General features: G+C 39.5%; 1 protein-coding gene across 1 annotated transcript in view; it reads right to left on the bottom strand.

Moving 5' to 3' along the window:
- LOC111197013 (nuclear GTPase SLIP-GC) overlaps window positions 1-24,504 on the bottom strand; it is a 56,106-nt gene that overhangs the window by 5,207 nt on the left and 26,395 nt on the right. Inside the window, exon 17 of the mRNA XM_022686410.2 lies at window positions 2,155-2,287. Within this exon, the coding sequence (XP_022542131.2) occupies window positions 2,155-2,287 (133 nt within the window). The remainder of the gene's footprint in view (window positions 1-2,154; window positions 2,288-24,504) is intronic.

The raw sequence follows: 24,504 nt of genomic DNA, 5'->3' as shown, positions 1-24,504 counted from the left end.
CAAGGAGGTTATTAGAGGATCTTGTGGAGTAGTGGTGAACGTGAAAGTTGTATTGAAAATTATTTTTATAACAATTAGGAAGAAGGTTATTGGTAAAAGAGACAATAAACTGACATATTTGAAACTGGTTAATTTCATACACTTTGAGTATCTGGAGTGGACGTAAGGTTGCTAGTAATTTGCTGAGGTGACCATTCTAACAAATCGCTTCTGAAGAATATGTATAGTTGACCCTAATTTTGTAAGTACTAGCTTAAATTATGTTACAGTAAGAGAGATAAGGATAAATAAGTCTATAATATAAGTTAAGAAGAATTTTATATGGTAAAATATATTTTATTCTTCTAATGACACCAACATTCTTAAATATTTTACTAGAATTCATTGAAATAAGTTCTTTCCAGCATAATTTGTCATCAATAAGTATATATAAACATTTGGTATAATGAACGTGAATTATCATATTACCAGACATGGATATTGGTGGAAGACTATTAATTTTTTTTTTTTTTTAGGACTAAACAGCATATATGAACTTTTTTTATATTAAGGGATAATTTGTTTGCTCTAAACCAGTTATCGATGTTAGACAGAGATAAGTTAATAGTTATAATAAGTTTGTGACCATCTTCATCAGAAAAAAAAAGTTTGTGTCATCAGCAAACAAAACAAAAACACATGTTTTGCTAGCGTGTTTAGATAATTTACTTATGTTATAAAGAGTAAGGGTTTTAAAATTGACTCCTGTGGAATTCCACACTCAATGGGTTTAAGGTTAGAGCAAGTGCCCTGCCATGAAACACAGTTTTTTTATGATAAATAGCTTTTAAACTATTTTAATTCCATGTTATGAAAATCATAGTATTGCAACTTTTGTAACAGGATACTATGATTAACTGTGTCAAATGCTTTGGATAAGTCAGGAAAGACTCTTAATATTTCAATGTTGTCGAATGCACTTGCGATTTTCTCAATGAGCTGAACCAGGGCCGTGTTTTTTTCCGGAAACCATACTTGTGACTGTATAATAGTTTATGCTTAATAATGTATAGATTATTTGGCTGTAGACAAGGTTTTTAGTAGACTTTGGACATGCACAGAAGGATGGAAATAGATCTGTAATTAGAAAATATTGTTGGGTCATCTGATTTGTATATCGGGATAAACTTTGCCAATTTTAATTTATCCAAAAATACCCCCAAACCTGAAGATTGATAATTTGTACTCCTCATGTTACTTTGTGCTGTTTTGAATTTATCATAATATTGTTGTTTAGCTTTTCTGAGGGTATGCTGTAGTTTTTTTTTGAACCATGGCATATTTTCTGTACATTAGTGGACTGGGGTTTGTCAAGTAGTCTCTGTAAAGCTTATGTTTTTTTACTGAGCGCTTTCTTGTGAGCATTGGTAATCCAGGATTTAGAAGGCTTATTAAGATGTTTTTTTATATATGGAAATGATTGATTAATTCCCTGTTTAATGATATCTGAAAAAGAAGAGTAGGCATATTGTGCATTATTTTGGGTTTGAACATTATCCCATGAGCAGTTTGTAATGTATTCCATGAATCTGTTTATGATGCTATTATTGAAATGTCAGATTTTTTTTTTAAGTTGTGTGTGCAGCTGAAGTTACTATGGAAAAGACTGGAAGGTGATCAGAAATATCAGCATATAGTATACCATTAATACTGGGAACTAAAGTTACATTGAAGAAAAATCTCTTTTTCAATTTTAAATTAATGTTTTGGTATTTTATGTCATTCTAGTGGGTTTGTTTATTGGGATGGGTGATGCATTTAGCTGAAAAAATAAAATTATTGCTCTGCTGTTGAAGAAGATCAATATTAAATCTACCATCATGTACCCCATTTTATTTTCCTTTGTGATTTTATTTAAAATTAATTAAATGTATTGCTATTTAGTTGTGGTGGCCTGTATATGCAACCAACTATGACATTTGTTTAGCATATAAAGAATATTGAGCTCAATAATAACTGCCTCTGCCTCATCAGCCAGTAGTGCTACTAGATCACTGTGTTCAATGAAATGAATGTGTGGAGGTTATGATATATTAACTTTCATGCAAAATCACAAATAGTGTAATATACACATTAATTATAATAGAAAATAATGGAAAGAAATGTGTCATTCACCTTAATCTTAAGGAATTTCAGCACGTGGCTCAGCATTGGAGAATTTTCATATTTTGTGAGCAGGTCCTCTGTAATGATGGTGAACTGATCGATCTTTGCTTGCAGTGATTCCTCAGTTACTTTCTCCTGGGTGCTAAAATGAAAAGAATTTTAAGTACAGTTAAGAGTGAAATGATAATTTGCCATGAGAAACATGAGAGCTGCAATTCATCAGTGACATGTAATATCTCAAATATAAAATGTAAAAATATTAATTAAATTGTTACTTTAAAAAAAATAAAAATAAACAATGTTACTAAAAAGAAGAATAAGATGCTGCTGTAATAATATGTCCCAGGTGAGACGGCTCCCAGATTTGGAGCCTCTCTAAAAACTAAACAAATTTAAATCATCACTGATGAAGCACTGAGCTGATTGATACAAGTGAAGTGGAGAAACACTTGTGCAACTGGATTAACTACTCTAAATCTGAAACAGACACAAATGCAAAAGAAATTAAAAACTACTGTTAAATAAACGTCAAATCAAAAGCACATTTAATACAATCTGTGCTTTTTGGCATGGACTTTAGTCTTAAAGGCAAACAAAGGCTGTAGCATGATCTGTATAGAATTTTATTTATTAGTCTTTGTCACACTGTATCCTGTTTTGTTTCAGTTTTTAGAACAGAAGAAAACAGGGGAAAACAATAAAAAAGATAACTGGGAAGTTGAGCTTTATTTCACAGGTTAGATTTGGTATGTTGTATCTGGAAAGAGAATAAACACATTAAAGACATTTTTTTGCTTCTGAGTTTTGGCACAGTTTTCAAGGGTGGGCGGGGCTTAAAGAAGGCGTTCCCCTTGAATCTCCATTAGTCAGCTGGTTTTGGACTGACGGGTGTCACTACCCAATCTGTGCCGCGCATGTGCATGCAATGCCAAGTAGTACTTCCGCCCACACTGTCGCAAACAGTTTGTACATCGTTGTGTCAAAATTAAGAATTTTAAGTTTTACAGAGCTGTGAGGAGTACATTTCAAATTGAGCATTCACGCCATCCTAAAACAAAGGAATGGGCAAGGAAATACTCATGTGTGTATATGTGTTGGTGGAGGAAGGTGTTGGTGTGACTAGTTAAAAATAATACATGATTTGTTGCATAGTACTTTAAAAACAGAATGTTAAAAACAATTATCTGTGGTAAAAGCTGAGCTAAAAATTTATTAAGAATTAATTTACAAATTCATGTATGAAAAGAGTAAAAACTATGGTGAAATCATGCTGAAGAAAAAAAAGGTATTTACAAAAACAAAAGAATTTATAAACATTAAGTCTAGCTGTTTTATAAATTGGAAATCAGCTAATAGTACTTGCTAGAGTGATTTGTGATTGTGTGGCTATGCCTTGATTCAGACAGTAGGGGGCGACCACAGCGTTTTCCTCATTATAGATAAAACTATCACTGAGGAAACAGCACTGTTTACTGTGGTCTTTTTCACTCCCTATATTCAGGGGCGTAACAGTAATTTTGGAGGCACCGCTGGGATGGTTGTCCTGATGCCAGCTGCCCACAGCCAGTCAGATGACGTCTGAGTCAACTAATACCCTATACAAGTAACCCAGAGCAAGCATCAGTGAGTGATATGTCACAGCAATGAGGAGAGCAAGAAGCTGGTGGTTGAGTATATGACTTGAGGCCATTCAGAGATCCCAAAGTCCAAATAAAGTCCATCCAGTTAAGCCTAGTACTCACGTGACAGACATCTCATTGTGCTATCAAGATGGCTACTGATATAGAGACCCTACACGAAGAGATAGCAGGCGAGTTAAATGCTATGACAAAAGACTGGTTATCTGAATATTGCAGGACACCAAAGATCTGATGTGATAGGAAAGTCCCGTATCTCGCTGATCACGCACATATTAAAGTACCTAGAACGGGAAGGTGTTGAAGAATTAGAGGATGGAGGTATGTCTGAACTACTGGCATTAAAAGACAAGATTTCTGAGCTGACGCCTGGTGTCAAAGAAGAAGGGGTGGGGCAGAGTGAGAAATTACAGCGAGAATTGGATGAGTTAAAGATAATGTTAAGGCAAAAGGAAGCAGAAATTGAACAATTGTCTGTTTCAGGAACTGAAATTGAAACTCAGCCACAACCTCAGGTTGCAACCACACAAGTTCACCTACCATCACAAATGCCAAGCCCTGCATGGCATAAAGACTTTAAAATAGCTGGACAGATAGGTGAACCAGGGCAAAGGGATAAACTAACCTTTACTAGCCTAGCTCATCAAATAGAAAATGGCTTAAATAGAGGGTACCCAGAAACCGAAATCATAGATGCTGTGATCAGAGCCATTGTTCCAGGTTCACAGTTACGGAGCTACCTGGAGGGCAAACCCAATCTCACCCTTCCCATACTCAGACGTATACTCCGCTCTCATTTCCAAGAACGAAGTGCAACAGAACTATACAAACAGCTAACCTCTGAAGCACAGCACAGTAAAGAGACTCCCCAGAGTTTTTTAATGCGTGTTTTGGATCTGAAACAGAAAGTGCTGTTTGCATCTCAGGAGTCAGAATCAGGACTAAGTTATGACCCAGTTCTGGTTCAGAGTATGTTTCTACACACCATACTCACTGGTCTTCTGAACGACAACATTAAAACTGATATGCAACCACTCTTAGTAAATACTGCCACTCCAGATGAGCTGTTGCTGGAGCGATTAAATATTGCATGTGCAACAGAGGCAGAAAGAAGAAATAAAAAGAAAACGCATGCGTCTTCAGCTGCTGCTGTACACGTGGTTCAGCCACAAGATCCACAGCCTTGTAAGTGCTCTGCCAAAGAGAAAACACCGAAAATGTCACCTGACATGCAAAAAGAGTTGGAGGAGTTGAGAGCAAGTGTAGCTTCCCTTAGTAATATGGGTGTAGAGATAGCCCAAATTAAAGAAAGAATACAGCAACCACCATTTTATGGGCAGCAGTCCCATATCCCCCCTGTGCACAGAGAGCTAATGAACAATGGGTCAAACAATCAGACACTTACTGCATCCCAACAGAACAGTTCAACTCGACTCAACCCACGCCCACCTGAAACTTCTATGACGATGCGACCTCAACGTGAGTCAAACTGGCAATTCAAGAGTTCTGTTCATACTCCAAGGCGATGCTTTGCCTGCCACCAGAGTGGGACTGAAGAAAGATGCACACATTGTTATCGTTGTGGAAGCAATGAGCATTTTCAAGCTGGATGCAAGATCAGAGGAAATGTGGCATCAACAAGGGGAGTATCAAATCCCACAGGACGAGTATTAACAATATCTAGCAGGCAGTCCACTAAGTTAGCAAAGCATCGAAAAGCAGCTTCATCTGGAAAGCCTCTAGACAGTGCTCTGAGTCCACCATTGCCACCTCACACAGATCCTCCCAGTAAAATAACTCCACTGGTTGGTCGTCAGTGTCTCATTGAATGCTACCTAAATGGCCATAGGACCCAAGCTCTCTGGGACACTGGTTCCCAAGTTTGTATCATTGACGAACAGGGAAAGGAGAAATACTTGCCAAGTGCAGAGATGAGAGATGTATCAGAGCTGCTTGAGTCACCTAATAGCCTGACACTAACAGCAGCAAATGGAACCAGCATGCCATACTTAGGATGGGTAGACACATCTTTCAGACTCATATCGGAAGAAGACCACATGAATGAGCTAACCATCCCAATACTAGTAATGAGGGGTCAACAATTGTCTCATCCCATCATAGGATTTAACGTAATTGAGCACATCCTCAGTAATACTGACAAAACAAAGCAGTATAGTACAGTCAAAACAGCTTTTCCTAACTTTAGAAAGAGCAGGGTTAGAGCACTCATTCAAGCAGTTAGTGCTGGACAGGCAAGTGAGTATGTCGTAAAAACAAAGAGATTGGGAGTAGTGATTCCAAAGCTCAGTGTTGTTCAGACGGAGTGTCGTATCGCTTCTCAGTCACCCAGAAAGGACACCCTCATGATCTTTGAACCAGATCTAAATCCTCAGTGGCCAGAAGGCAATGAGCTCAGTGACGCATTAGTTAACATTAGAAAGGGAGCTGATCCAGTCATTAAGATTGGTATTGCAAACAAAACTGACAGAGACATCACATTAGCAGGGAGCACACAGATTGGTACAGTGCAGCCAATAATGACAGTGTTACCATGGCATGCTACTGAAGATGTCACCACCACTGCCACCATCAGCCAAGCTGTGACTTCAGAGAATGACAAAGAAAAGGATGGAATGTGGGACCCACCCATAGATCTAAGCCACCTTGATGAGGACAAGCGACAGATTGTACAACAAATGCTGAGAGAGGAGTGTCACTGTTTCTTACGCTCAGACAATGATATTGGATGTATTGAGAGTTTACAAATGAACATAGCTCTTAAAGATCTGGAGCCAGTTCAGCGCACATACAGTTGTGGTCAAAAGTTTACATACACTTGTAAAAAAACATAATGTTATGGCTGTCTTGAGTTTTCAATAAGTTCTACAACTCTTATTTTTCTGTGATAGAGTGATCGGAACACATACATGTTTGTCACAAAAAACAGTCATAAAATTTGGTTCTTTCATAAATTTATTATGTGTCTGCTGAAAATGTCACCAAATCTGCTGGGTCAAAAATATACATACAGCAACAAAATTTGTCAATTTTGGTGATGTAGCGAGTTGTGTCAATCAAATTAGCTTCATGTCATGGCCTCTTCACTTCTTGTAAGTGATTCTGATTGACTACAGCTGTTGACTTCTCATGAGCCCATTTAAATAGGGCTCATTTGACCCAGTGATTAGACTCAGCTACAAAAGCTACAATGGGAAAGTCAAAGGAACTCAGTGTGGATCTGAAAAAGCGAATTATTGACTTGAACAAGTCAGGGATGTCACTTGGAGCCATTTCAAAGCAGCACCAGGTCCCAAGAGCAACTGTGCAGACAATTATACGCAAGTATAAAGTGCATGGAACAGTTGTGTCACTGCCACGATCAGGAAGAAAACGCAAGCTATCACATGCTGCCGAGAGGAGATTGGTCAGGATGGTCAAGAGTCAACCAAGAATCACCAAGAAGCAGGTCTGCAAGGATTTGGAAGCTGATGGAACACAGGTGTCAGTCTCCACAGTCAAGCGTGTTTTACATCGCCATGGACTGAGAGGCTGCCGTGCAAGAAAGAAGCCCTTGCTCCAGAAAAGGCACCTTAAGACTCGGCTGAAGTTTGCTGCTGATCACATGGACAAAGATAAAACCTTCTGGAGGAAAGTTCTCTGGTCAGACGAAACAAAAATTGAGCTGTTTGGCCACAACACCCAGCAATATGTTTGGAGGAGAAAAGGTGAGGCCTTTAATCCCAGGAACACCATGCCTACTGTCAAGCATGGTGGTGGTAGTATTATGCTCTGGGGATGTTTTGCTGCCAGTGGAACTGGTTCTTTGCAGAAAGTAAATAGGATAATGAAGAAGGAGGATTACCTCCAAATTCTGCAGGAAAACTTAAAACCATCAGCCCGAAGGTTGGGTCTTGGGCGCAGTTGGGTGTTCCAACAAGACAATGACCCAAAACACACATCAAAAGTGGTAAAGGAATGGCTAAACCAGGCTAGAATTAAGGTTTTAGAATGGCCTTCCCAAAGTCCTGACTTAAACCCCATTGAGAACATGTGGACAGTGCTAAAGAAACGGGTTCATGCAAGAAAACCATCACATTTAGCTGAACTGCACCAATTCTGTCAAGAAGAGTGGTCAAACATCCGACCTGAAGCTTGCCAGGAGCTTGTGGATGGCTACCAAAAGCGCCTAGTTGCCGTGAAAATGGCCAAGGGACATGTAACCAAATACTAATGTTGCTGTATGTATATTTTTGACCCAGCAGATTTGGTGACATTTTCAGCAGACCCATAATAAATTTATGAAAGAACCAAATTTTATGACTGTTTTTTTGTGACAAACATGTATGTGTTCCGATCACTCTATCACAGAAAAATAAGAGTTGTAGAACTTATTGAAAACTCAAGACAGCCATAACATTATGGTTTTTTACAAGTGTATGTAAACTTTTGACCACAACTGTATATGTCAGTCCCAAAACCTTTATACCAAGAGATGAAGGGGTATCTCCATGATTTAATTGCACAAGGCTGGATTCGAAAGTCAAACTCTCCTTACTCCTCACCTGTAGTTTGTGTTAGAAAAAAAGACGGCACTCTACGCTTATGTGTCGACTACAGGGACCTGAATATGAAAACCCATCAAGATCACCAGCCTATCCCCCGTGTCCAAGACATTCTGGACAGCCTAGGTGGAAATTCCTGGTTTTCCCTCTTGGACCAGGGGAAGGCGTATCTCCAAGGATTCATCACTGAAGAAAGTAGACCACTCACTGCATTTGTGACACCATGGGGCCTATATGAGTGGGTGCGTATCCCTTTTGGGCTCACTAACGCCCCAGCAGCGTTTCAACGCTGTATGGAAAAGTGCTTAGAGGGACTGAGAGATGATATCTGCATCCCCTACTTAGATGATACCCTTGTCTTCAGTCGAACATTTGAAGATCATGTGAATGATGTGCGCAAAGTTCTGCAGAGGCTCAGACAGCATGGCATCAAACTCAAGCCCAGCAAATGTGACTTATTTAAATCTGAAATACGCTACCTAGGGAGAATTGTTTCTGCAGAAGGTAGTCGAATCGATCCTGCTGACTTTGAAGCTGTAAGAGCACTAAAAGCCATCAAGCCAAAAAATGTTGGACAACTCAGGAAGGTGCTTGGTCTACTGACCTATTATCGAAAGTACATTCAAGACTTCTCTAGAATAGCAAGTCCCCTTTATGACTTACTCAAGGCAGATACTAAAGATGGTCCGATTACCTGCAGCAAAAAAAGAACAAAAGCAAAACCAAGAAAAAGCTGTGTAGTGCCTTCTAACCAGCTGATCTCTTGGAATGATCTTCATCAGCAGACCCTTGAACAGTTGATTGACTGTTTACTTAACCCACCTGTTCTAGGCTTCCCAGATTTCACCCAGCCTTTTGTTTTGCATACAGATGCATCACAGCAGGGCCTGGGAGCTGTTTTATATCAAAAGCAGAATGAGAAACTGAGAGTTATAGCCTATGGATCACGCACCTTGACAGCGGCAGAGAAAAACTATAATTTGCATGCAGGTAAATTAGAATTTCTCGCTCTAAAATGGGCCATTACTGAAAAATTCTGGGATTATCTGTACTATTCCCCAACTTTCACTGTGTACAGTGATAACAATCCACTGACCTACGTCCTATCTACTGCAAAACTGAATGCCACAACTTCAAGGTGGGTTGCAGAGTTGGCCGATTTTCACTTCACTATTAAGTATCGGCCTGGGAGGGAGAACAGAGATGCGGATGCTTTGTCCAGAATGCCGCTTGATGTAGAGTCAATGATGAAAGAATGTTCTGAAGATCTGTCTCCTGATGTTGTTATGGCTGCCATTCAGTCTGTTGAGGTCCAAAAGGAGATTGGAGTAAGCTGGTCAACCGCACTGGTGACCCAAACTCCACCAGAACACAGTGCAGTTGGGTCTGTTGTCCCCATACCAAAAGATGAGTTGAGAGAAGCACAAAAATCCGATCCATCCATTAATCCAGTGCTTGAGTATAAATTACAGGGTTGCAAACCACCAACTCAAACCCTAAAAACATTCAACTCAAAGACAAAATGTTTCGTGAATGGGACAAACTAACAGTAGATGATGATGGCATTATGTATCGAATCACAGCAACCCGCAAACAACTAGTGCTGCCTGAAGAGTATAAGGCCAGAGTGCTAAAAGAACTACATAATAACATGGGACATCAGGGTGCTGAACGTACAGTATCACTTGTGCGTGACCGTTTTTTCTGGCCCTATCTGCAATCTGATGTTGAGCACTATGTGACCAGAACCTGTGTCTGCCTGAAACAAAAGAAACCCAGCCGTGAGAGCAGAGCTCCTCTCACCAACATTGTGACAACACATCCCTTTGAATTGGTCTCTATTGATTTCCTTCACTTGGATCAATGCAAAGGTGGTTATCAATATATACTTCTGATTGAAGACCACTTTACCCGTTTTGGCCAGGCTTATGCTACAACCTCTAAATCAGGTAAAGTAGCTGCAAATCTCATATTCAATGATTATGCCTTAAAATTTGGGTTCCCAGCCAGAATTCACCATGACCAAGGTGGGGAATTTGAAAATCAGCTCTTCACCCAGTTGAAAAAGCTTGCTGGTGTGTCTGGGTCACGAACTAGCCCCTACCATCCCATGGGAAATGGGCAGGTGGAACGGATGAACAGAACGTTATTACAGATGTTGAAGACCCTAACCGAAACACAGAAGTCAAACTGGAAGGAACATCTGAATAAACTGATGTATGCCTACAATTGTACACGTAGTGAAGTGACGGGATATGCTCCTTTTCATCTCCTTTATGGTAGATCACCTAGACTTCCAGTCGACCTGTTGTTTGGATTGCACTCACAATCAGACCCCGAAGAACTCCGAGACTTTGTTCAGACCTGGAAACAAGGTATGGAAGAGGCTTACACCATTGCAAGGAAAAATATCCAGAAATCATCTGAAAGGGGTAAGCGATGTTATGACACAAAAGTTAGGAGTTCAGTACTACAGCCTGGAGATCGTGTACTAGTGAAAAACCTCTCACCTAGGGGAGGGCCTGGCAAGCTCCGCAACTACTGGGAGGATAGTATTCAGACAGTGGTTCGGCAAATGGGGTCATATCTTCCCATCTACGAAGTGAGACCAGAGCAAGGGAAAGGGCGTTCCAGAATCCTACATAGGAACTTGCTCATGCCATGTGACCATCTCCCATTTGAGAAGTTAGATCCAAATTCTACTTCCAAAAAGAAGCAAGAAAGGAGGCCAAAGCCTGTTCCTCAACCCCTGCAAGTGGACACAGATAGTGAAGATGAGAGTGATTACAATTATGTGGTTCCTCAAGCTAACATGAGACAAGAAGACAGACAGCTTCAATCGGATGCAAGAGTTGAACCTACTGATCAAGAAAGGGAACAAGAGGATGAGATGTTGGAAGATGAGATGCTTGCTGTTCCCGATGAGGCTCATAGTCATGAAGATACTGAAGATAATTCTATGGCATTCCATGAATCTCTGGAACATCCAACTGATGAGAAGGATGAAACAAACATTGTATGGACAATTTATGGACTGTTCATTCAGGTTATTGCCATGAATAATACAACGACTATGTACTATGGACCATGCCCTCAAGCATTAAGTGGACGTTACTATCATGCAAAAGGAAGTAGGCATGTAATGTTTGTTGTGTGTGAACTGAGGACAGTTAAAAGGTCGAGACGACATTTATTTTGCAGGGAAGCATGTGACTAGTTAAAAATAATACATGATTTGTTGCATAGTACTTTAAAAACAGAATGTTAAAAACAATTATCTGTGGTAAAAGCTGAGCTAAAATTTAGTAAGAATTAATTTACAAATTCATGTATGAAAAGAGTAAAAACTATGGTGAAATCATGCTGAAGAAAAAAAGGTATTTACAAAAACAAAAGAATTTATAAACATTAAGTCTAGCTGTTTTATAAATTGGAAATCAGCTAATAGTACTTGCTAGAGTGATTTGTGATTGTGTGGCTATGCCTTGATTCAGACAGTAGGGGGCGACCACAGCGTTTTCCTCATTATAGATAAAACTATCACTGAGGAAACAGCACTGTTTACTGTGGTCTTTTTCACTCCCTATATTCAGGGGCGTAACATTGGTGTGTGTTGAGAGGGATGGGAGTTCGCTCTTATGCTCTCATGCACCTTATTTTTAATATTTAGTAGCATATTGATACAGAACCACATTTAGAGACGTAGTATTTGGTTCCCATTTCTAAACATGATTGTTTGGTATAACCCAAACAGGTTTGTATAACGGTAAACTAATTACATTTCTAAAATGTCTCATACACCCGTTAATAGCGTAAAATGCACAGTTTATATATCAACTGCTCAAGGACAAAGAAAATTATTTTCTGGTTGATGTTTGTATTGTGTTTGTAATTTTTCTCCCAGTCTATCTAGATTACAGAAATATAAACTGCTATTTAGTGACAACGTGTTACCTGAACCCTCGTCTGAGACTGGCCACGTACACCCCGCCAGTTTCAAGCGTCCTTCCAAACACAGCGGAGTGAATGGGTTCCAGTGCACAACAGCAGCAGATCCTTTTTCCAGTTAGATTTCATACAAAACGTTTAGGGCTGCAGCTATCGATTCTTTTTGTAATCGGGTACTCTACTGAAAAATCGATTCGATTAATCGAGTAATCGGATAAAACATTTTTTTTATTAAAGAGCAATTAAAAAGGAATTTTACTCAATAATGAATGACCAATTGGTTTCCTTTTTTAGATAAGTTATATTTTTAAATTCACAACATTTCCAAATTGCAAATACAAATAAATAAAACACAATAAATAAATAAATACCACAATAAAAAAATAAATTTAATTACATTACTTTCACATTTGGATTTCTTGTAAATAACAAATATAGGGTATAAATCAATAAAAAAGGCATAAACATCGTCTTTGTGTTGTGCATCTTAGCTTCTGAGAAGTTGTCAGTTCTGCCAGTGTTGGATCAGTGTGCTGCATTCTTTTACCACCAAGCCGCTTCTCCAAAATATATCAGGACCTGTGGAATAATTGTGACACACAAGTATTACAAATGTTGCTTTTTTTCTTTATTTATATGTTGGACTATTTGGGTCTAATTACATCACTAAGACTAATAACTCTAATAATAAGTTCATGGCCGTGCATTTATTAAGATTGACACCTATCGCATTGGGGCATATCAGACACTAGTGGTAATCAATATTTTACCCAATAAATAAGAGACACACTTCCTTATATGAACAACAGTGTTCATACTTTTTTGTCTCACTGGCCAAATGTACTCTTAGATGAAGAAATCAAGCATTTAGTTTCCAGCCAAAGTAACTTCAGTTTAGCTAACTTTTAACATTTTTATTGTTTATATTCTGAACTCCACAGCGCTGTGTTTACTGTTTACATAAAGCCTGTATGAACTCTGTTCTAATAAACTAACCACACATTATAGACAGTGCTTCTATTAATTCACACTCCAAAGCGCTGTCGTTTTGTTATTAATTCACATTAATGTTAATCTCATTGATTTATTATAAGTTATATTTACCTGCTCTCTCTGCGTCCTCGCGTCTCGGGTGCCCTCGGCTCAGATGGTGCAGCATTAAAACGCGCTGTTTTGGCACTGCACCGAGTACAGGTCACAGTTCGAACATAAAATGCTTTTATTCCTTTAAAATCGCTGTTTTCTCTCGCCACTTCCATTTTTGCCGCTGCTCAAACCTCCGTCTCCTTGTTCCCGGGCAGGGTGACGTAACGCTGAGCGCGTTGTCAAAATAAAAGTCGCGAAAATACCGCGCGCTGAGTTTATTAATTAAATAAACGATTACTCGAGGCACAGAAAATTAATCAATCAATTTTGTGAATCGAGTTACTCGATTTACTCGAGTAATCGGTTTCACCCCTAAAAACGTTATGTTAAATGTTATATTTATTTTGTAAGCAAGTGTTTCATTCCATTAAAAAGCTCACGTTAGCGAGGTGTGCTAAATATTCATGTGCAAAGTACGTAACTAGCTAACTCACTAGTTCACTGACTAGGTAACTCACTAACACACTAGTTTACTAACTAGGTAACTCACTAGCTCACTGACTAGGTAACACACTAGCTCACTGACTAGGTAACTTACTAGCTCACTGACTAGGTAACACACCAGCTCACTAACTAGGTAACTCACTAGCTCACTGACTAGGTAAACTACCTAACTCACTAGCTTACTAACTAGGTAACTCACTAGCTCACTGACTAGGTAAACTAACTAACTCACTAGCTTACTAACTAGGTAACTCACTAGCTCACTGGCTAGGTAAACAAACTAACTCACTAGCTCACTAACGAACTAACTCACTAGTTCACTGACTAGGTAAACTAACTAACGCACTAGCTTACTAACAAGCTAACTCACTAGTTCACTGACTAGGTAAACTAACTAACTCACTAGCTCACTAACTAACTCACTAGTTCACTTACTAGGTAATTCACTAGCTCACTGACTAGATAAACTAACTAAATCACTAGCTCACTAACAAGCTAACTCACTAGTCCACTGACTAGATAAACTAACTAAATCACTTACCTCACTAACTAGCTAACTCACTAGTCCACTGACTAGGTAAACTGACTAAATCACTAGCTCACTAACTATCTAACACACTAGTCCACTGACTAGATAAACTTACTAAATCACTAGCTCACTAACTAGCTAACACTAACTACTGACTAGGTAAACTAACTAAATCACTAGCTCACTAACTAGCTAACACACTAGTCCACTGACTAGGTAACTAATACACTAGCTCACTAACTAGCTAACACACTAGTCCACTGACTAGGTAACTAACACACTAGCTCACTAACTAGCTAATTCACTGACTAGGTAACTAACGCACTAGCTCACTAACTAGCTAACTCACTAGTTCACTGACTAGGTAACTAACGCACTAGCTCACTAACTAGCTAACTCACTAGTCCACTGACTAGGTAAACTAACTAAATCATTAGCTCACTAACTAGCTAACTCACTAGTCCACTGACTAGGTAAACAAACTGCATCATTAGCTCACTAACTAGCTAACTCACTAGTTCACTGACTAGGTAAACTAACTAAATTACTAGCGCACTAACTAGCTAACTCACTAGTCCACTGACTAGGTAACTAACGCACTAGTTCAATAACTAGCTAATTCACTAGTTCACTAACTAGGTAACTCGCTGACTAGGTAAACTAACTAAATCACTAGCTCACTAACTAGCTAACACACTAGTCCACTGACTAGGTAAACTAGCTAAATCAATAGCTCACTAACTACCTAACACACTAGTCCGCTGACTAGGTACTGGTGGGAACTACGTTACCCAGAATGCTGTGTATGTGGGGGGCGGTAGGGAAAACAGTGAATAAACAGTAATAGACCACTGAAGTCGTGTGGTCATTTTGTAGTCTGCCCCATGTTGTTTATGCCCATATTTGGAGTTCCGTGTCTAAGCGGTCCATGTAAACGGCGACTTTTAATGGGCTTTTCAAAAACTGGACTCTGAAAAACTGTTACATTCTTTGGTAAATAAATATGTTCAGAACCCTGTATGTTTTATTCTGTGTACATTTACCTCCTAAATATCACTGGATCATCTGAATTTCGAGATAGTTTAAGGATAATAATTAGAAAAAGGCTAACTTTAAGCTAATGCTTAACTGACGTCACAGCACAGTGGCTGGAAATGACCTCGGACTGGATTCTGCACAACACCAGCAAACTCCGGTCAGATCGCGTTTTGGATTATTATGCTTCTTCACAGAGGATCATTAAAGCATTTAAACAGGTGAAAACTCTTTCAGTAATGCTGAGCAGTGTAATGTTGAGCAATGTAGTCTGTGTTTGAGCTCTAAAAGGCAGATAATAAGAGAAAGTGGCTCTCAGTTCAGCAACACTTCCCTGCAGGTTTAGTATTTAATTACGGTCATTAGTTTATACTAATTACAACACCTGACCCAAATAATCAACTAACAACTAATCAACTAACTAATCAACTAACTACCTGCCCTCACTGAGGTGACAACGAACCAGAAACACCAATTTATTTCACAGCATAATAAAGACGGTAAATGTTAAATGTGTTACAGCTGGTTCTGGAGTATCACTGACCTGTTCTAGTGATTTTATGCTGTGACACTCTCAGCTCTCCTCAGTGAGGGCAGTTAGTTCATTAGTTGGATGAGCTGTGTGAAAAATGCTTCTTACTTAAGGCCGGAGTTCAATGGTGTTGCGCCGAAAATAGTCTCCTGCTGATATCTGGAGGGGCGCTGGGAGGCCAGTTCACTCCGCTGTAGCATTAGATTAAAGTTTTTCTTATTACCACTCTTAAACGGTCTTGTAATTCAGAGGATCCAGTGATGTTCAGGAGTAAAATGTACACAGAATAAAACGTACAGGGTTCTGAACAGATTTATTTACCACAGAATATGACAGAGATGGGTTTTTGAAAACGAATTCATTTTCCTCGCTTAGACACGGAAGCCGTATGAGGACTACAGAATGACGCACGACTTCAGTGGTCTATAGACTTCAAGATGCGTTGTGAGTCTGGTCTCCCTGTTAGCTGAATATAAGCTATATTTATACATGGTGTCAGAAGCGGACAGTTTACTGAATACCACGGACATTTAACGCTTCATATGTAAAGTGAGTGAACTCGAGGCTGTCGCTCCAGAAACCTTTAAGGCTTAAATTTTAAGGTTTAAGAGTTTAAGGGGGGAGCAGTGCAGCTTCACACACGCGCTTTGGCTCCAGACACACAGAACTGAAGCAATGGCACTAGCAGCAGTACAGATAACACACCCATAGCCCTTCGACTTCTCCAATACAGCTGAGTGGCCAAGATGGATTAGGCGGTTTGAACGCTTTCGTCTAGCTTCAGGACTGAGCACAAAACCAGAGGACTATCAGGTTTACTCTATGCTATGGGAGATGAAGCAGATGATATCCTAGCAGTGCTGCCACTGAGTGAGTCAGACAAAAAGAAATATGACACAGTTGTACAAGCATTTCAGCAACACTGTGTAGGTAGACACAATGTCATATTTGAGATAGCCCAGTTCAATCGCAGGTGCCAAGAAGAGGGTGAAAGTGCAGAGGCATTTATCACAGCAGTACATAAGCTCGCAGAGCATTGTAACTTTGGCTCACTGAAAGAAGAGCTAATCAGGGATAGAATTATTGTGGGAATCAGAGACCACAGACTGTCTGAACTTATGCAGCTAGATCCTGATTTAACTCTGAACAAAGCAATACAAAAAGTCAGCCAAAATGAAACTGTAAAAAAACAACAAGCTGTACTTCATGGCTCTGAGAATACATGAGCAGTCAAGAGCATTAATGTAGAGGAAAAGTGGGAAACAGAAAGATGTTTCAAAACTCAAAGTATGAAAAACACGACAGAAAAGATGTCCATAAAAATAAACAGCATCAGTATTAAAAAGACTGTGGCAGATGTGGTTCAGGGAAAAAGCATGCGTGGCAGGACTGTATAGCTAGAGATGCTGGATGCCATAAGTGTCACAAAAAAGGGCACTTTGCTGCTGCATGTCGTTCATCTAAAATGGACTCTAAAATGTGTCTCATGGTGAATGTGAATCCTGCTCAGAGGACTTTGTTTTTCTTGGAGAATTGTCATCTACTGCTCAAGAGCGGACAGAAACTGTTACGGTTGGGGTAGGTGTGAGATCCAAGTGCAGAGCAGATATGAATATATAATGGATATATGTATTTATATATATTTATATACTTATAAGGATATCGTTCTATTTTGTATTATTTAGTTCTAGTTATGGATTGTAACAATAATTTTAAATGTGTTGTGCTTAAGTGAATGTTTCTCCAAGGAGACTGGAGAATGGGTGGGAAAAAATCCCCCACAAGAGGTGTGGAAAAAAGGCGGGAAACAGAACAAAGGAAATGCCACAAAATGGCTTGTACCAACAAAAGACAGCTTTAAACTTCAAATAAACCAAACTAAAACACAACCAAACTTAAAACTGGCTGAGCACTGCTCAGTCCTCTCTTTATGCTCTCTTTCAAGCTATTTTATTTTCTTTTATTTTATTTTCTTTCTGTGTGGCTTTCTTTTCAGATCTCTTTCCTTCTTTTGAGACCACCTTTTTCTTTTCTTTTCTTTTTTTGTGTGGCTTTCTTTTGAGATCACCTTTTCTTTTCTTTTCTTTTATTTTCTTTCTGTGATGCTTGCTTTTCAGATCACTTTCCTTTTTTGAGATCACCTTTTATTTTATTCTCTTTTCTTTTCTTTTCTTTTCTTTTCTTATACCCTCTAGAACCGGTCACCCCTCAGTGAAGGTGCAACAGTAAGGTCTGGTTTGACTGAGGTTTAAATAGGGAAGTGCACATGTGCAGCTGGTTGTCACTAATCACCGCCGGGGATTCTGGGAGTAGGAGATTTGGGATCCCACTCTACCATTTCCTCCCCTATGTCTACCAGTCCCCCTGCTGGCAGCCCGCGGTGCAGCACTGCCCATCACAGAAACAGTTTCTGTAAATGGAACAGTCATCCAGTTTAAATTAGACACAGGAGCAGCGGTGTCAGCTGTACCAGAGGGTGTTTTTAGCAAAAAATGTCACAACATTCTGGATGTGAAAGGGTGTTTCCAAGGGGTCCTTACAGCAAAAGGGCGCAGCTGCATCCAGGATGTTTATGTTGTTGCTGGACTGACAAAAGCACTATTAGGGCTACCAGCAATTGAAGCATTGAGCCTCGTCGACCGCATTGATGCTGTCACACAACAAAACACTCCAAACTTTATTGATGCATCTGTGTTTAGTGGGCTTGGGCTACTGCAAGAGCCTTATCACATTGAACTGGAGAAAGATGCAACGCCATATGCACTTTCAACACCCCGCAGAGTACCACTACCACTGAGAGATAAGGTGAAGGAGGAGCTTGACCGGATGGAGTGTATGGGGGTCATTTCCAAGGTGAGCATGGTGTGCAGGGATGGTCGTGGTTCCAAAGCCAAGTGGGAAAATGCATATGTGTAGACCTCACAAACTTGAATAAGTGGGTCAAAAGAGAACGCCACATCCTGCCAGCTGTAGACCAGTCTCTAGCAATGCTGTCAAATGCCAAGGTGTTCACAAAATTGGATGCCAGGTCAGGCTTCTGGCAGATTCCCCTCACAAATTAATCAAAGCCTCTCACTACATTCATTACCCCATTCGGGAGATATTTTTTTAATCGGCTCCCTTTTGGAATTGTATCTGCCCCAGAACACTTTCAACGCAGAATGTCACAGAACTATGACGGAGTGATCTGCCATGCTGATGACATTCTTGTTTTTGGCCGAGACAAAATGGAGCATGATAGGCATCTGCGCCAGGTGTTGCAGAAACTTCAGTCTGAGGGCCTCACACTAAATCAGAAGTGTGAGTTTGGAAAGAGTGAAATGATTTTTGTTGGACACAAAATCACAGCAAATGGTTTCGAGGCAGACCCGAACAAGGTAAGTGCGATCCTCCAAATGCCTGAGCCAACCTGTGTGGCTGATGTTCGCAGAGTTATGGGCATGGCAAATTATCTCGCCAAATTCTTTCCGCAACTCGCTTCATTCACAACTCCATTGAAAGAGTTACTGAGAGAAAGAAATGAGTGGTGCTGGGGAGATCCACAGAGAACAGCTTTCTGCAAGCTGAAAGAAGAGCTGAGTTCACCAAAAGTATTGGCCCAGTATTCAACAGAGAGAGAGAGACCAGGGTAGCAACAGATGCATCCTCATATGGCATCGGGGCTGTACTTACACAAAGACAATGTGATGGTACCATCAAGAGTTCCGCAAGAAGGATGAAGCAATGCGAGAGTGACAAGCAAGAAACTATAACCAACATCATGGCTCTCATCCACTTCCCAGGCTTCACACAGGGCAAAAGATTTGGCTTGCTACAGAGCATGTCCATGGTTCTGTCATTTGACCAGCTCATACTCCAAGATCTTACTTAGTTGACACTTCTTGAGGGATGCTGAGGAGAAACAGACGTCATCTACATCCCACTGGATTTGTCACAAGATCTGGAAGATTGTCTAAACCTCCTGATAGACTGGACATATGAACATTGTGCTTTAAAAAAAAAAAAGGAAATGAAGGTGGTGAGGGTGTTGTTGGAAGATAATGGACTCTGTATATAAGGAAAAAAGTGAAACTGGTCTGGTTTAAAAGAAAAGAATGTAGTTCTGACATGTGTTCAAGTAAAATGTGTTTATGGTTAAAGAAAATATGTGCACAAGTTAAAGAAACAAATTTAAAAGATACATGCTACAGAATGTTATTTGTATGGGGTATTTTCATCTAAAAGGGGGAGGTGTACTGGTGAGAACAACGTTACCCAGAATGCTGTATATGGGTAGGGAAAACAGTGAATAAACAGGAATGGACTTCAAGCTCACTTAAAAGTCACTAGAAGTTGCTAAATGACGTCATTGCCTAATTTGCTTTTGAAGCTGTAAAGGATTAACGTTGTGGGAGAGAAAAAAGTGAGTAAAAAACACCCTAAATATGTTAGAAATATAACAAATGAACTCTAACACATAACAACTTCTGTTGCTTTTTAAATAGGCAGTCACTTCTCAAAATAACTCAATTTTTTACGTAAATTACATAAATCATTTTTTTTGCCATGTTGTTAAATGAGCAGCAGTTAGCCGGAAATGTTTTTATTTTTTTTATTTTCAAACCTATTAGAGACAAATTGTTCAATGATGAGCTTTTTACAGAGAGGCAGACACTGTGGAGGAGGTGAGTGACAGGCTATGTGGTGAATGAGGTGAGTGACTGACTGAGACTGTGTGAGTTAAATTCATTGAAATCTATGGTGGCCCTGAAGTGCAAAACAAACTAACATGTCAGAAAACAAAATTACAAAAATTAAAACAAATTTACATACAAAAAAAATTAAATTCAAGAAAAGGCTGCGTTCCGAAATCGCGTACTTCCATAGTAAACAGTATGCAAAAGCAGTATGCGAGATCGGGTAGTGTGTCCGAATGCGCAGTAGGTTCCCGGATGACGTACTGCACCGGGAGACATTTTTAAATATACAAGCCCAGCACACTTCACCCACTAATATTTCCCACAATCCACCTGGAGCCGCGCTGAGCTGAGGGACCTGGCAGTGAGCGGAGGAGAAGAGTGAGAGGGACAGAGGGAGGTGTTTATGAGGTGAGGAGATTCAGCTACAACTACAACTACAACTACAGCATCTAAACTGTTTTGGTTGTTTGTGATATCAGGCTGTAAGTGAGATATTTATGGGGGTTAGTTTAGGTTAAAGTAGAAAGTTATAGGCGTGAAGGTTTATTATTAATGCTGTTGCAGACAGAATAACTTTATTTTTGTATCTGAACTGCTTTACTGAGCAGCGTTAGCCCTGTGCTACTGAGACCAGTTAGCTTAGCTAGAGTAATCAAACCATAGACTGTATATAAAGATGGACGCCGTGTCGCCGTTCCCATTCATTCAATTTTGGCGATTCAGAAACCAGAGTCTGCGCAGTAGAGACCAGAGGAGGGAGAAAGACTGTGGAGAGACAGCCTACTCATTTAAATAACCCCGCCCCTGAGGGCTGCCTCACACAGTCTGCCGAGCGGAGCGGAGTCCAGTCGAGCCGAGCGGAGAACTTATCTGCAGCACGATAAGATTAATATTTTCATAGTAACTGTGCAGTTCGTGCACGTTATGGATATTAACCGTGTACCCAGCCACATGATAGTTCTGTATGTAGCAAGTGGAAGTGAATAAAATACAGTGAAAAAAAAACATCACCAGACGGCAGTGAATGCCAGGACTAGTTATTGCTTTAAACAACGAGACGAACCCGGTACTGAAGCTCAGTTAATTTTGCCTCTGAGACGAACTGAGCACATTTGGCTAAATTCTGCACGGATTATGCAGAGTCTAAGCCAGTGCTGCCGTACATCAGCGGATCTCGGGCAGAGCCTTCATGCTATCTGGGTCAGCTTGCCGCACGCACCGGTGACGGGCGAAGCCACTGACCAAGTAAAATTATGAATTCTACAGAGTCTAGCGAATATAGTTAGTTAGATAACTACACTAATGTTAGCTAACAAATTAAGCTAGCTATAAAATCCAACCGAGATTAAATGGTTCGCCTAAGATCTTGATAATTAATAAAATAAAATGCACACAGACACAGGAGTGGAGGGAAAAACAGCCAGCAAACTTACCGAAAAAACTGCAAAGAACTTTGTCCAGAATGTCTTTTAGAGCAATTAACAGCAGAACACGACATTAATAATACAACAATCTAAATTCAGTTTAGCTAATAAAAAATAATAACGGTAGTACAGTTAGCTAGCTAAACGTTTGACTAACTACTAGTACTAGCCTACTGCTTGACGTAAGGGGGAAAAAAAAACATGATGCAGGTTCTGCTGACGGTCTGTTATTGGTCCCGCACAGGCTAGGTGTAACCCAGCCCTTTTTACAATAACCACACCTTTTTTAATAGAGCTGAATAACGCTTTAGAAAAAGGAATTCTGTGGTGATATAAAAAATTGACAATATAAGCAGAGGTTACACTAGCTGTTGCATTTAAATAAAGGAGGTAGAATTACAGTATATTAGAAAAAAATGTGATTGAAATTTGTCTGTTTTGCCATTGAAACCTATGGGGATGGGTGGGGTTATACAGCTTTCTGCAGCCGAACAGCAGGGGGTGCCCGACCTGTGGTGGCTTCACTTTTGAGAGACGATGCTCTGTCCAGTCCATATGTCCATATGTACAGTCTATGAATCAAACTCAAAGTCTATGTATCACAACTCTTTATTAATCTTCTGTTCTGCAACACAAGCGTTTACTAACTCACTACAGCCATGTATACTGCTGCAGTGCTGAGGAGCTGGGGTAGGTTTAATTTAATACCGATCTTTATCTGAGGAAAAAGGCTACTGATGTCAGAGAGGCTCTTCAACAGACAGATTGACTGACTGCCATAAATCACATTCATAAATTCTAACCAAAATCTGACCATTTTATTTAGTTTTATTAAATAGCTAGCTAACGAGCCAGGATGGTTAGACTTTTATGTTGTTCTGAATTTATATTATATTTGTTTAATGCCCAAGCTAAACTTTGTGATTTTATTAGTGTGTGATTTAATCAGATTCAACTATCCTGCCAGTAAAGAGAGGATGAAGACGAAGACAGGGAGAAAAATGAACAATAATGAATAAAACAATAAAACCACTTAAAAGACTTGTCATTCTTGTATTTTGTGGGGAATTTATTTAATGTGTAAATATGCAAAAAAATTTATTAAGTAAAATAACTAAATAATTTTTTAATTTACACTTTATTGCCAACTCTGATCCCTAGTTTTCCCGAAACTGACTGGTTCTATTGATAACATTTTTGGTAGCATATTTTATTTACATCAGTAATGCATATATGTTGCCCTTTATGTTTAACACTGTCAGTAAAAGATGTATAACAATAAGGATCCTGTGTTTAAATATTTATGCTATAAAAGGTGAAATGGTAAGGCATTAATTAACATTTTGGGATTGAAATGTTCTGATATTTGTTTTATTCAATTAGCAAATATTTATTATTAACATACTTCATGAATACTCAACAAGCTCTTTTTTATATTTATTATTAAATATTTCAGATTTGAGGTACATATTCGTTTAAAATTTTATTTACAGTCAGTGCTTATTAAATAGGACAGGTTGGGGGTTTATTTATTAATAAAATAATGTTGCGTGCGTACTGCGGTCTGGCGTACCAAAAAAAAGCGTACTGCTTTACCCGGCGAGCAGTGCATACTCAACCCAAAACAGTACGTACTGCTTAAGTACGCGATTTCGGACGCAGCCATAGATTGACTGACAAGGAGGGTCCGCAACAAGCACTTCCTGTGTGTAAGACCCTCCCTTTCCGTCAGAAATCGCAGTTTGTAAAAGTGTTTCAGTACTGGTAAAAGTGTTTTGCGTCTTGTAAATTTGTTTTAATTTTTGTCAGTTTGTTTTTCTGAAATGTAATGTTTTTTTTTTGCCTATGTAAAATATTTTTTTCTTTGGTAATTTTTTTTTGAATGTAATTATTTTTTGTATGTAAATTTGTTTTAATTTTTGTAATTTTGTTTTCTGACATGTTAATTTGTTTTGCACTTCAGGGCCACCGTAGATTTCTTTTCGTGTGGCACTGAAGACACAGTTACCATGCGTTCACACTGGAAAGCGAGAGGCGACCATTAATTTCCTATGGCAAGGCGCGATTTGTCGCCGCGACACGTGAGAGGCGACAAGCGACAAACGACACAGAGCTGAACTTTTCTCAACTTTATGCAAATAAATTATGATGCGGTGAAGATACGTTTTAAAATTATCAGCATCCTGTCATTACTTTCAAAACGCGCTCCGCAAACCAGCAAGCGGATTGGCTGTTTCTCCGAAGATGACATTTATTTAGGGCTTTGATTTGGCGCCCCCTCTAGTGCAGCGCCCCTATGCGTCGCAAAGGCTGCATACCCACTTTTTGCGCAACTGGTAACAGGTAGAAGCTGTCACTCTCCCTGGGTCAGGGCCTTTGGGCTTGAGTGGCCACCGTATCTCTAGTAGCAGCCTCCCCTGTCC

Source organism: Astyanax mexicanus, chromosome 1 (genome assembly GCF_023375975.1).
Source record: "Astyanax mexicanus isolate ESR-SI-001 chromosome 1, AstMex3_surface, whole genome shotgun sequence".
NCBI lineage: Eukaryota > Metazoa > Chordata > Actinopteri > Characiformes > Acestrorhamphidae > Astyanax > Astyanax mexicanus.
Note: the sequence above shows the minus strand (reverse complement) of the source record. Positions and strands in the feature narration are given on the sequence as shown.